Source organism: Leptosomus discolor, chromosome 3 (assembly GCF_034619465.1).
Source record: "Leptosomus discolor isolate bLepDis1 chromosome 3, bLepDis1.hap2, whole genome shotgun sequence".
NCBI classification, from domain to species: domain Eukaryota; kingdom Metazoa; phylum Chordata; class Aves; order Leptosomiformes; family Leptosomidae; genus Leptosomus; species Leptosomus discolor.
Window position 1 is genome coordinate 78,604,837 of NC_141393.1, and position 12,813 is coordinate 78,617,649.

The 12,813-nt window shown below is 37.7% G+C and overlaps 1 protein-coding gene across 1 annotated transcript in view; it reads left to right on the forward strand.

Annotated features, from left to right (window-relative positions):
• Positions 1 to 12,813, forward strand: part of DPYD (dihydropyrimidine dehydrogenase) — a 344,208-nt gene that overhangs the window by 67,499 nt on the left and 263,896 nt on the right. Inside the window, exon 4 of the mRNA XM_086463055.1 lies at positions 11,796 to 11,883. Within this exon, the coding sequence (XP_086319181.1) occupies positions 11,796 to 11,883 (88 nt within the window). The remainder of the gene's footprint in view (positions 1 to 11,795; positions 11,884 to 12,813) is intronic.

Consider the following 12,813-nt stretch of genomic DNA (forward strand, 5'->3'; position numbering starts at 1 on the left):
TTTTGTTTGTTTGTTTGTTTGTTTTGGTTTGTGGTTTTGGTTTGTTTTGTTTTTTTTTTTCCTACAAGTCTGAAAACAAGGGAAACTGAAACTTGTGAAACTTTTATTTTGAATACAGAGTTCAGTGAGGTGATTTGTTCTTTTGTCTACTTCCACTCAATGTAGGGTCAAATGTTCAGGTGACACCAGCAGCAAAGCCTGCACAAACCTCCTTGGTCTTTTACCCTCTTTCTTCCCTCCACCCCACAGCCCTACCCCTTGCTAATACCATCATGGGTTTGGAAATGGCGGGAGTGCATTGTGTGCAGAGAGCAGTGAAGCCTGCCTTGCAAGTGACTGGATTCTAGATCAACTTGAGATCAGTTCTCTGGGCAAATGGCAGGATGATGGTAAAGAGAGAGCCAGAGAATTCTTTGGCACTCAGATCCTAAAAATAAGGGAAATGTTGGCTTGTTCTACTGTTACTGCCTTTTCCAAGATTACTTCTCCACAAAGGTTCTTTGTTTAAATCGCACTTGCGTTAATTGTGGTGGAATTGCTGGCATGCCTGAATTGCAAGACAGATGAGCATTAGCACTATTGGTCTGATCATTAGAGCCTCTGTGGTGCTGTAGTGAGGAAATCGGTTTCTTCTGGGTTTGTAGTTTTTTTAACTGAGAACATTTTCTTAAATTTTCAATTCATGCATTTTAGCTACATTATACTTTATCACAGATTGTTTATATATGTTATTATTAAATATATTAAATGTTCACAGTACAAATAAATGCTCCTGTTGTTAATGATGTGTAGTACAGAGTGCTATTTGTAAGATGTGCATAGATAATGAAGGCATTTTGGGAGAAAAAATGTCTGTGACTGAACTTGTAAGGTGTATTTTTCCTGAAGTGAACCCAGAGGAGCTTCATTGACATTAAGACAAACAGACAACAGCTATTTCATATTTTGAAAAAGTAATTTACACAGGGTAAGAACCATGCCACATTAAAATAATTTATTCTCTCCTTAAAAGACTAGAAATAATCCTTGATATAAGTCAAAAAGTCTATAACACTTCTGGGAGAATAGTCCAGGTGAAAGAAGATTATTGTGTACAGGGCAAGCTATAATAAAAACTGTCAGTTCTGTCAACCCTTCTGTCTAAGGTCTATAGAGGATTAAAAGGATATTGAACATCATGTAACAGCTGTCTCCTATGTGAAAGGGATCACTATTGTGGTGACCATAAATGTACCCGTTTAGAAAACTCCATAAGGCTAGGTGTGGCTGAACTGCAAGTGGTTGCTGTGGCAGATAAAGTGCTGCTTTCAAGGACTTGAAAGAGCGCAATCGGAGTTCTGAATGGGTAGTATCAAAGTCTTATCCATGAGTGTTTCTTGTGTGTCTTTTGCGCTACTGGAATAATACAGGATGCCATCAAGTTTGACATAATAAGCAACAAACTATGTTGTGTTCCTATGGTGTTGAGAAAATATCAATTAATACGTAGTGTGAAATGTAAGCAGTGTTTCCAGAGAGGCTGTAAATTGGCTTGTAACTACTTTTTTTTGTAACTAAAATTTCTAAGGTTTAAATAAAAATATGTTGTTGACAGTAATAAAAACTTTAACTACACTTAGTTTTTTTGGGACAGTTTAATGACTTTTGAATGTTGTTTAATACTTTTGAAAATACAGCAATTTTGTAATGCTTAATATGAAACAAGAAAAAGGGAACAATGCTTAGAATGAATATTGCTCTACATCTGTAGTATTTGAAATTTTTGCATTTGAAATAAGAAAAAAAAAAGTTCTTTCAGTTCTGAAGTGAATGGAAGGAAATGGTCTGCCTGATATATCCTTTACTCAGAAGGTGCAGGCTGGTTTTTCTGTTTTTCTTTTTGTAAGAATGAAGTATGAAAAATGGATAGCTATCCAGGTTATGGAACGGATTTCCTATGTACAGGTAAAGGTGTCCCTTTAGTACAGGCTTTAGTAGCTGCAGCACCTGCTTTTCCCCAAGCGTTCATGTGTTTGGCCAGTGGTGTGGGTATAAAGATTAAGCTGAAAATTAAACTCAAGATAAGTAGTTTTTGTTCTGAAAATGTATCCCGTACTTTTGTACATTGCTAAGTTCAACTTTATTTCCTCTTACATTAATTTTAAATAACTAAGACTCAGATTCCCAAATACCTTTTCTTTCATTGTACAAAGCAACAATCTTTAGGCCAGTTATGTACTAAGTCCTGCTGGAAGGAGTTTACAAAAGAATTTTTCAGAGAGCATTGGTAACTTCTTAGCCAAGCGCTTGTTGGGAGCAATTAGGCCATGGAATAGGTATAAGATGTAAGGGCCGACTGCAGTACCTAAACTTTAATTCTGATTCTAATACAGTATTTCAAAATAGAAATTCAAGTACCACATTTGTTGACTTATCAGTTTAAATACATCTGATAACATTCAGTGTATTCCATAACACTATGTAAACGCCATAGTTTTGTACAGAGCTCTTATAGGATTGTTTTAAACTTCTTAACCCTAGCTGGAAGTGTTCACAGCAAGCTAAGATAGCTGAGTCTTCTATAGAGGATTTTTTTTAAAAAAAAAAGATTAGAGAGAGATATGCGGAAGTAAGAAACTTACTAGTTTTTTTTAAATCCAACCCAAATCCCAAGACCACTTGTCAGCTTTTAAAGCCAGTGGACAAATCAATGTATTGACTTTTTAAAGCTAATTGAAACCGATAACTAGCTTGTTGGTCATGGGAATTGGAAAAATGCAGCAATTTAAATACAACCTTTTTGAAGATGTACAGTAACACTGCCTTAGTCTGGGACAGGATATCAATAAAGGGACCAACTGAAGTTCATTAGGGAGGTGCCACAACATAAAGGACAAGAAATAACTGAAAAGATGAATAGAAGACCAGGAGTCTCCTGAGCACATCAGGTACTATTTCCCTTGATAATTTTCTGTGATAGACAGCACCCAAAGTGGTAACTGCTGCTTGAGAATAACCTCAAATTCCTGCTGGTGGAAAATAGGTTGATCTTGCTGAGACTTGTAGCTGCTGTCTCTGTATTATCTAGAGCTAAAGTCTGACTTCCTTTGTGACTGCATTTCTTGGTATAACTTTACTGTCTCCTTGCTTGCACAAGTCCCATCTAAGGATTAAGCCCTCAGGGTAGTCTATACAATTTGCAATAAGCAAACCTAACAAAAAAAAGGTAAAAAGGCAGCTGAAGAAGTAAAATGGTTCTCTATTAAACACAAAGGTCTTTGTACACACTTTGGGTTTACATGTCAATGATTATCATAGGTCAAATGCCACAGTACTAATTATCTCAAAATTCATTAAGTTATTCCAGATGTTCTTTCAATATTGTTTCACTAACATACAGAATTTATGTGAATTGTGCTTTTAACAGTCTATGGAAAATGAAATAAAATATACTTTTTATGTATTATCTGAGCACAACTAACATAAAACCCGTGAGTCCACCTTGATTATTGTTACTTGGTAATAGATAACACTGCGGAACTGGCTGGGACAGAATATTTTCAAACACAGAAAAGCTGCAACAGGCCCATGGACTACACACACTAAGAAATGAAGAGCAAATTAAACGGAACAAAATGCCTGAAAGACCTGCAGTGAAAAACTGGCCTTTGTCAATCACACACATTGCTTTATTTTTTTTTCTTTTTTTTTGATTAAGAATGGAATAAGAGAGAAGGCAAAGCCAGTTAAGTAAAACATTAATTAATCTTTCATCTTCCTAGTCATTATTATCTAGCTGGGTATTGCAAACACCATGGCACCAGCAAGATTTGAAGGCACATGTGGTAGCAGCTCTTTGGATTTTCTCACAGAACTAGTGGGTCATGGGGAAAAGGTCCCAGAGGAAATATATAAAGGACTACAGGTCTCACAGGCTGAAAAAGCTGGGAAATCTGATAAAGCCAAATGGAGGTTCAGCACCACAGTGGGTTACTAGATCAACTAGTGAGGATGTCAGAGGGTGCTGGCAGGGGAGCACCAGCAGATTAAGCTGTGGCAGTTAAATATGCTGCTGCCCAACACTACCCACTGACAGGCACATGTTACAAATGCCTTAACAAGCAAAGGCAGGCCAGTGGGGACCTCAAAACGTTGATGTGGCCAAAGCACCAAGTCAAGAGGATGCTCTTAGCATTCTAAGCAGATTGAAAGCAAAGTTTTAGTACTAGAAGCTATAAAAAAAGGAGATACACTAGACAAAATACACCATTATGAGGGCTCAGATGATCATTTTGCCTGTGTAGACAGTAAGGAAATAACAGAAGTGGAAAATCACAAGTTTTAAAAAAAGCAACAATTCCATTATGACTTTTTGCTCTTCGCTTTCCTGAATGTGGTTTTCTTTAAAATACAACAGACCTGTATCCACGACCAGAAGAATTGCACTTAACATAAAATACATTTCTGTGGATTATATATAGAACAATCTCATGTCAAAACTGACTAGAATGGCACCTAGCAGGATAAGCAGTGTACAGATTACCCATTGTGGCTAGCAAGCATCTTTACCAAATTATTTCTCTTCTGATTTTTGAGCTGGTTCACAAATAACAGCTGTTGAAAATGTCAGCTATTGGAGGGGTGGGTAACGCAAACTTGAATGTGAGCTTTGGGGAGGAGGGGAGGGTGCCATGAATATGCCAGTCCAGACTTTCTCTTATAATAATACCATCTTCTGATTCTGTGAGCACTCTGCAGACTAAAGTGCACCAGGCTGCCATTAATCCCACTTATCACCCTGACAGCTCAGTAATTACACTCCCGCTATAGCTAGGTACTGTAAGGTACTGTAGTCCTAATAAAACATCAAGCACTGTGCAGAATATGTGCTGGTGAGGTGTTTTATTAAACTTGGGGGGTTGATCATCAAGTGACATTAGTGTTGACCTATTTTTCTATCTGACAATAAATTATCCTTTGACCATACCATAATAGATATTACAGAGTGCATTTGCTGTACCAAGGAGCAAAGGTATTGCATTCTGGTGAACCAGGCAAAAAGCATAAATAAAGTGGGAGAATCGCCCACCAGAAAGTTATTACATAAATTGCTGCGAGTGATTGATCCTTTTAAAAACCACAGGCAAAATACCATGCTTAAGAGAATACACCAACAATTACCATGCATGTCCTTATATGAAGAAACATTAAGTATTACACTTCTTTCTTTTTTCTGTAACTCTCCCCCCACCCTATGAAATCTCACCTTTCATTTTACAAGGTTATTCCATTACTATGGTTTTAGTTCAAAAGAATGTAAACAACAAACTAGAAATTTAGATTAAATTTTTCTTAAGTTACCGGCTAGCTCCTACCAAATTTAAATGAAGAGCTACCTGCTCGCTGTTAAAGAAAACCACAAAATAACAAAATGAAACAGACGTATTTTTGAGTGGTCGTATTATTCTGGACTGCATAAAACCACAGAACATTAGACAAAGCCAGACCTATATTATCTCAGAGCATATTAGCAATTCTTAGCAAAAATGTAGGAAAAATCCCTCCAACTATCAGAAAACACCCTATTACCAATTTTCCCCCTATTTTTTCATGCAACAGCATGTCCTTTAGAAACATATAGGCTATGTTGAATCTTGAAAGATACCGTATTCATTTCATATGTGTGTTGATTTCAATGTAAAAGGTAACACCATACTCTTTGCACCACTAAACCCCAACTTGAGGAACTCAAAGGAAAGGAATGATATTTCCCATTTTGGAAGCACTTAGATGTTGGTTCAACTCAGTCTCATTGTGAAATGGTGAATTGTTAGATATAAACCCCCTACAAATGCTATGCAAGTATAGCATATTTATATAAATATTTATGCAAATATTATCATTTGGCATAGCTTTATAGACATGCCTGTGACTATATAATGACAGAAATTCACGTTTCCACACATCTAAGCTCAAAATTTACATCTCTTACTGAACAGTGTTAAATTATACATATGTATCTCCAGTGAACTTAAAATCTTTAACTTCTTATTTTTAAATGTTGCAACACTAAAGTTATTTATTGTTTAAGGTGAGCGTGCTTGTAAATCTTTTCCAGGCACAAAATAACGCATGCGAAGGATACTTATGCAGTAGCCCAACATTATCAGCGCTCAGGTTTGTACCTATCAATTTTGTCAGTGCAAAATAAGCACCTAAAATTGTGCATATACACACACAAACTCATTCAACTGACCTCTAATAGCTCAGGTACTAATAAAAAAAAACCCAAAAAACCAAAAAAAACCCACCACAACAAAAGAAACCCCAAATCACACAAAACAGAGCGCAGTGAATTACAAGCATCTGAAGACAATAAAAGGAAGAGGCACTTCAAAAGTAGTGTTGTTTTTTTTTGATGTAATAAAAAAGAGAAATGGAATAGACAAACGAAATTTGCAAATTTCTGGAAAACATGCTACCCGTTGAGAAAAAAGATGCACGAGGTGTGTCTATGCATAAAAAGGAATAGAAAGCAAATAAGGAAAAGAAAGGATAAAAAAGTAAGAAATTCCTGTACCAAAATCTTTCCCTTAGGAAAATATGATACCAGAAACTAGTTCTCACTTTTGTGTGCAGAAGAAAAAGAGAAAAGGAAGCGTTAGCCAAGAGTAATTTTCAATTAATAGATTTCATTGTTTAATTGTTGAAATATTACCCAGTATTTTATTTTCAAGCTAAAATATCTGACCAACAGATAGTCTCATTTCTAAGTCTAGACCAGCTCTTAACACAGTTTTGCTTCTAAACAAAGAAGGGAAATTTTGTTATATTGTTACCTAAAATTGCTGCGAACAATTGTCTCTCTAACTGGCAATAATATTACCTGAAGTGCAATCACGTGTATGCCGAAAGGCTGGAGGTGAACCAGATAATCTGGAGTAATATTCCACAATGGATCGTTGCTGATAACCTATCAAATTTTCATATATCACAAAACAGGCCAAATAACATTTATCATGGTTACTGTTGGCAGAGGTTTAGAAGCAGATTAAATCCTAATCCATTTATGTGGATTTCTGCAGGACCTAAACATTCATTTTGAAAACAGGCTTCCAGCTCTACTATTTGTAGAAGTTTCTAAAACTTTATCCCCTACTCAGAGAAATAGCCCAGATACCCATGTAAGAGTTTTACACAGGTCTCACAGTGATATTCTGTATAATCTTTCTGAGGCTTTGGTCAATTAATTTTGAGAGAATGGTAGAGCTGATACCACCCAAAGAACTTGAGTCCAGTGTGCACGGGAGATGTCAAGGCTGATGTCAAGGCTCTTCTTGGTTCCAGGTCTCTTGCACCACTCTCTAAACCCTGAGTTGGGGATGGTAAACAGTGGAATAAGAAAGGCACATTTAAGAAAGAAGTAAATCTGTAATTTCCAAATGAATCTTAATTCTCGAGTTGAATGCCCATTGCCTGAAGCAAAGAGCACCAGATAAGTTTTTCTTTTGAGGTTCAATCCCTTAACTACTTATGGCTAATCTTGCAGAATTTAGGCTTTCTTCTCCCCAGTTGATCTTGTACTTAAACAGGGTGAAGAACAACCCTAAACAGAGATTTGGATTTATATACATTCATTTAAAAATATGTCAGGGTAAAGATCCTTTACTGCAGTGGAAAGCCATTGGTGAGAACCTACTGCTGGCGGCTGTAAAACTAGACTTGCTAATATTATTTTCTTTATAAAGAAAGCTAAACCACCCAAAAACTAATGATCAAACAAAAAATCCTATGGCATTTTGTCTTCCTGTTCATCACATTTCACAGTTTTTATAAAGCAACAGGGAGATTTTGTTGCCAGGTTTAAATACCAAAACAAAATAACAGTTGATATAAAGGTTTGATGAGTACTGAAGACAAATGATACTTAGAGGAATATTTGTTTTCATTTGAAGTCAAGAAGCAGAAAAAGGGACACATAATAAGCTGAAAACACCGTTGTGATGTGCAATGTAACAATGAAGACAAAATAATCTTAGATTAGAATCAACTTTGAACACGTGATTTCAGACTATAGGAGAAACAGATACAATCCCCAAGAAATGCCTCTGAACACAAAGGGCATCAGAAACAGTATAAAAGTCAGTGAAGACAGACTATGCAAATAAGCAGGTATCCTGGTCCTGGGTATGTAATACTGGAAAGAGAAATGCCCAGCTTGTTAGCAATGCATAGGAACCCTAAGAAACAAAACATTCAGTATCACGTAAATTGGCAATACCAGTTCATATCTGAAGAAAGAAGGAAAGACTCCCACATCATCACTGTTCCCTCTTCAGTCACCTGGGAGTCCTGTGAGCCTTCTGCAGACCCACAGAAAATGATACGACTTCTGTGTCTGTAAGTTAAGATGACCAGAGGAAGCAGATTTTACATAGAAACACTTTACAGGATTAGAGGCAGATATGACATTGCTGCTGGCAGCTACAGGAGAAGTAAGGAGGGATCTTTTTATTGAAAGGAAGAAATGCTCAGAGTTGAAAGTTAGTCCTCAGACACAAAAAACTCCTACCCTAGTGCAGAATAATGGCACTTACAGACCAGGTTATTTTCGGACACTTAAGAGGAAGTGAATCATATGGACATAGACTCCAAATCATTCCATTCATCAATGACTCATCTTTCTCTTTTCTTCTTTGGCTCTCTACATGACCATAATTCTTCTTTCCTCATCTACTTCTGAATCCCCCTTGAGTGCAGGAGCTCTCCTCTTCCCTTTGTATCTGCTTGGCTGTCTTCCTGTTTTCTGTAGTCTTTTTTCCCCATTCATCTGAAACTTCTCCACTTCTCTGTCCTGTAACTTTTTGTCATTCTTCAACATAACTCCATTTTAATGGATAATGTTGGTAACACAAAAAAAAGCGTGACCCAGTGTCTGCCAGCAGGTACTTACAATAATGGTGTAGGAGAGTGTGCACCAGTCGCTTTCCAATCTATCTTCTGAGTTTTTGCTATCCACCATCCATCCGTTCAGAACCTCCATTTATGGTAGGTTCCTGCACTAAAACTGTCCTTGCTTCGCAACATCTCTTCTGCATACTCAGGACTGTGCTCTCGGTCTGTGATCAGACATATGGAATCATAGAATAGTTTGGGTTGGAAGGGACCTTTAAAGGTCATCTAGTCCAACACCCCTGCAGTGAGGTCAGGTTGCTCAGAGCCCCACCCAACCTGACCTTGAATGTTTCCAGGGGTGGGGCATCTACCACCTCTCTGGGCAACCTATTCCAGTGTTTCACCACCCTCATTGTAAAAAATTTCTTCCTTATATCTATTCTACCCTCTTTCAGTTTAAAATCATTACTCCTTGTCCTATTGCAACAGGCCCTGCTAAAAAGATTGTCCCCATCTTTCTCATAGGCGCCCTTTAAGTACTGAAAGGCTGCAATAAGGTCTCCTCCAAGCCTTGTCTTCTCCAGGTAGAACAACCCCAACTCTCAGTCTTTCCTCATAGGAGAGGTGCTCCAATCCTCTGATCATTTTTGTGTCCATCCTCTGGACTTGCTCTAACAGGTCCATGTCTTTCCTGTGCTGAGGACTCCAGAGCCAAATGCAGCACTCCAGGTTGGGTTTCACCAGAACGGAGTAGAGGGGGAGAATCACCTCCGTCAGCCTGCTGGCCACATTTCCCTTGATGTAGCCTAGGACACGGTTGGCCTTCTGGGCTGTGAGTGCACAGTGCCAGATCACGTCCAGCTTTTTGTCCACCAGTACCCCAAAGTCCTTCTCCTTTGGGCTGCTTTCAATCCCTTCATCCCCCAGCCTGTGTTGATACCAGGGATTGCCTCAACCCAGGGGCAGGACCTTGCACTTGGCCTTTTGAACCTCATGAGGTTTACAGGGGCCCACTTCTCAAGCTTGTCCAGGTCCCTCTGGATGGCCTCCCGTCCCTCAGGCATGTTGACCACACCACTCAGCTTGGTGTCATCGGCAGACTTGCTGAGGGTGCACTCAGTCCCGCTGTCTGTGTCGTTGATGAAGATATTAAACAGCACTGGTCACAGTATGGACCCCTGAAGGATGGCCAGTTGTCACCGATCTCCATCTGGACGTTGAGCTGTTGGTCACCACCCTCTGGATGAGACCATCCAGCCAGTTCCTCACCCACTGAATAGCCCACCCATAAAATCCTTATCTTTCCAATTTAGAGAGAAGGATGTTGTGCGACACCGTGTCAAAGGCCGTACAGAAGTCCAGATAGATGATATGCAAATAATAGCTGCCAGAAGAGAAGTAAATTGATGGGATTTCCCCTGAAACCCTTGCTGAGTGGTGGGAACACAGCCAGGCAGAGCTCTGTAGGCAGCTCGGAGGTAGTGCTCTGAGCACTGCCCCGTGGTGAGAAGCCTGCTCTGAGTCAGTTCGTGGGAAATTATATTCTGCCTGCTTTTAAATCCCTCCTGTCATTTTACTGGGACACAGAATTTTTCAGTTACCATCCTGCAGTATAGCCTCAAAGACTACTGCCTTTTACCCACTTCATTTTACATAGTTTGTATTATATTTATATATATTAATATATATATTTATTTATATAGCTTATAATTACTTTAATCATATTTCTCTAATTTATAATATTGCAGAATGAAACTCCTATATAAATGAGAGTTGATTAAAAATAGAAAAAGCAGTGCAGCTTACAGAATATTGTAGCACAAAGCATGTATATCAGCATATGCCAAGTCAGAAAAGCTGAAGCATGCTTTTGACATATCAGAAATCAAAACATTTTTTTTATGTATAATGAAAATAATTTCAACCGTCTTATGATTTCTCATAGAATCAATCTGTGAACAAGCAAATCAAATAAATGGTTCACATTCCTATTAGTAACCATGTTATATGCAGCTCATACCAAATCAATATTATTACTAAAAATATATTTATTTTAATGTTATCTGTGCTAGAATCTGTATGGAATACATTTCACTAGCTCTTTCACTCCCACACAGACTGCCTCTTTGGAGTTTTACTAGGCAATCTCTTTACAGCATCTTTAAATCTATGCTTTGTTTTTACAATCCATTTGTTATATATTGCTCTGTAACATTCAGAGTTCTTTGACTTCAAAAACAAAGTTATTATGATAATGTCTCACAAAAAATTATTGCTATGGTGCAGGAATAGAATGCTCTCAGATTGTATAAAGGCATGAAGTCCAGTGAGTCAAAATCTATTTGCTTTTCCTCCTGAGTGGTAGATCTTAAATGGGATATGTCAGCCACACAGTTCCTGACAAGTATGTGCAGACTCATGTACCACACAGCTCTCTTGCATCAAACCCATCTACACACTTTTACCTGCAGCAATTATTCCACTTCAGCCTCTATAAGTTAAGGCACAACATGAACCTCTGATTCTTCATTTGAATGTTACTCTTTTCCATTTCTTGCATTCGTTGCCATGTGACAAATGTTTCTTTCCAGTTTTGGAAGGGCCTATTAAAAAGATTAAACTTATCTTTCTGCTCCATCCAGGACCACGGTACATCAAATGCTGCTGCAGTTCTCATTTTTGACACTACTGGTGTCACTAGGTTTACAGCAGGTAAAGTGGAGTCAACAGAACATAACCAATGTTGAATGCAAGTCAATAATGATCATGTAGTGCTTTGAGGTTTCCAGTAGAAATGTTATGAAAATGCTCTGTATTATTCCTTTGTGGCTTATCTTCTGCCATGCTAACTTGAAAACCTTACGCTATTGGCAGCATTTGTATTCCATGTCTTCTTGACACATTTTGTTTTATTCCTGTAGATGCTTGAAGTGTGCAGATGCCCCGTGTCAGAAGAGTTGCCCAACTAATCTGGACATCAAGTCATTCATCACAAGTATTGCAAACAAGGTAAAATCAGGCTTGCAGTAGTACATGGAAACAGATAACAGCAGTTACTTGCAGTTCTGTTAGTGAGATTGCAATTCAAGGTTTATCTTTGTAGTCTTTAAAAAACAGTGTTTACAACAGATACATTAAAGTTCATCAGTCAGCTAGTTTTTAATTATATTTGCTTCTGTTCTCTGCCGTGATGTTGTTTACAGACGGTGTATAGTGCAAATCTATTTCTTCATGTTGCTTTTTCTATAAAGTTTTTGGTTTTGATCGTTTTCAAATATAATGATATTCAAAAAAATGAGCATTACAATGTAATTATTTAACTTTACTGCTACCTGAGTTACTACAGTTACAAACCTTTTCTTTCATTAAAGGTCATTTGTTTTGTTGTGTTTTTTTTTTTTTTTTTTTAAAGAAGTGATTATAGTTTAAATTTGCTTTGGGCAGAAATTTGGTGTGAAGGTGGTCATCTCAAGGAATGTTTTATTGGAGTTTCTAGTAAGAGGCTCTGGTTAATGGAAATGCAGTCAGTCACTTAGGCTATTAATAAAATCCTACAGGAATAAATTGAACCCCATCTTTGGAGGTACTGTACCTTTTCCTTTCTTAATAGGCTATTATACTATAATCATAATGAAATCTTAAAAACATTATTCTGATTTGTGGTTTACAAATGACTTTCAACAGTCAGAAATAGAAATAAATAAAGATGACTGCAAAGTTGATATGACAAGATTAATTAGGCTGTCTGGGATAGCCTAAAGATGGCTGGATATTGATTGCCCCATACCTTTTAAAACTTACTTCCCATCTGTGGAATCATTAGCTGCCATGTGATTTATTTGTCTGTATGAGCCCAACTCGACTCGTAATCTACTGGGGGTGCTACAAAGATTTTTCTGGCCGCGTTTTATGCTCCAACATGTCTTATTTAGATGCAGC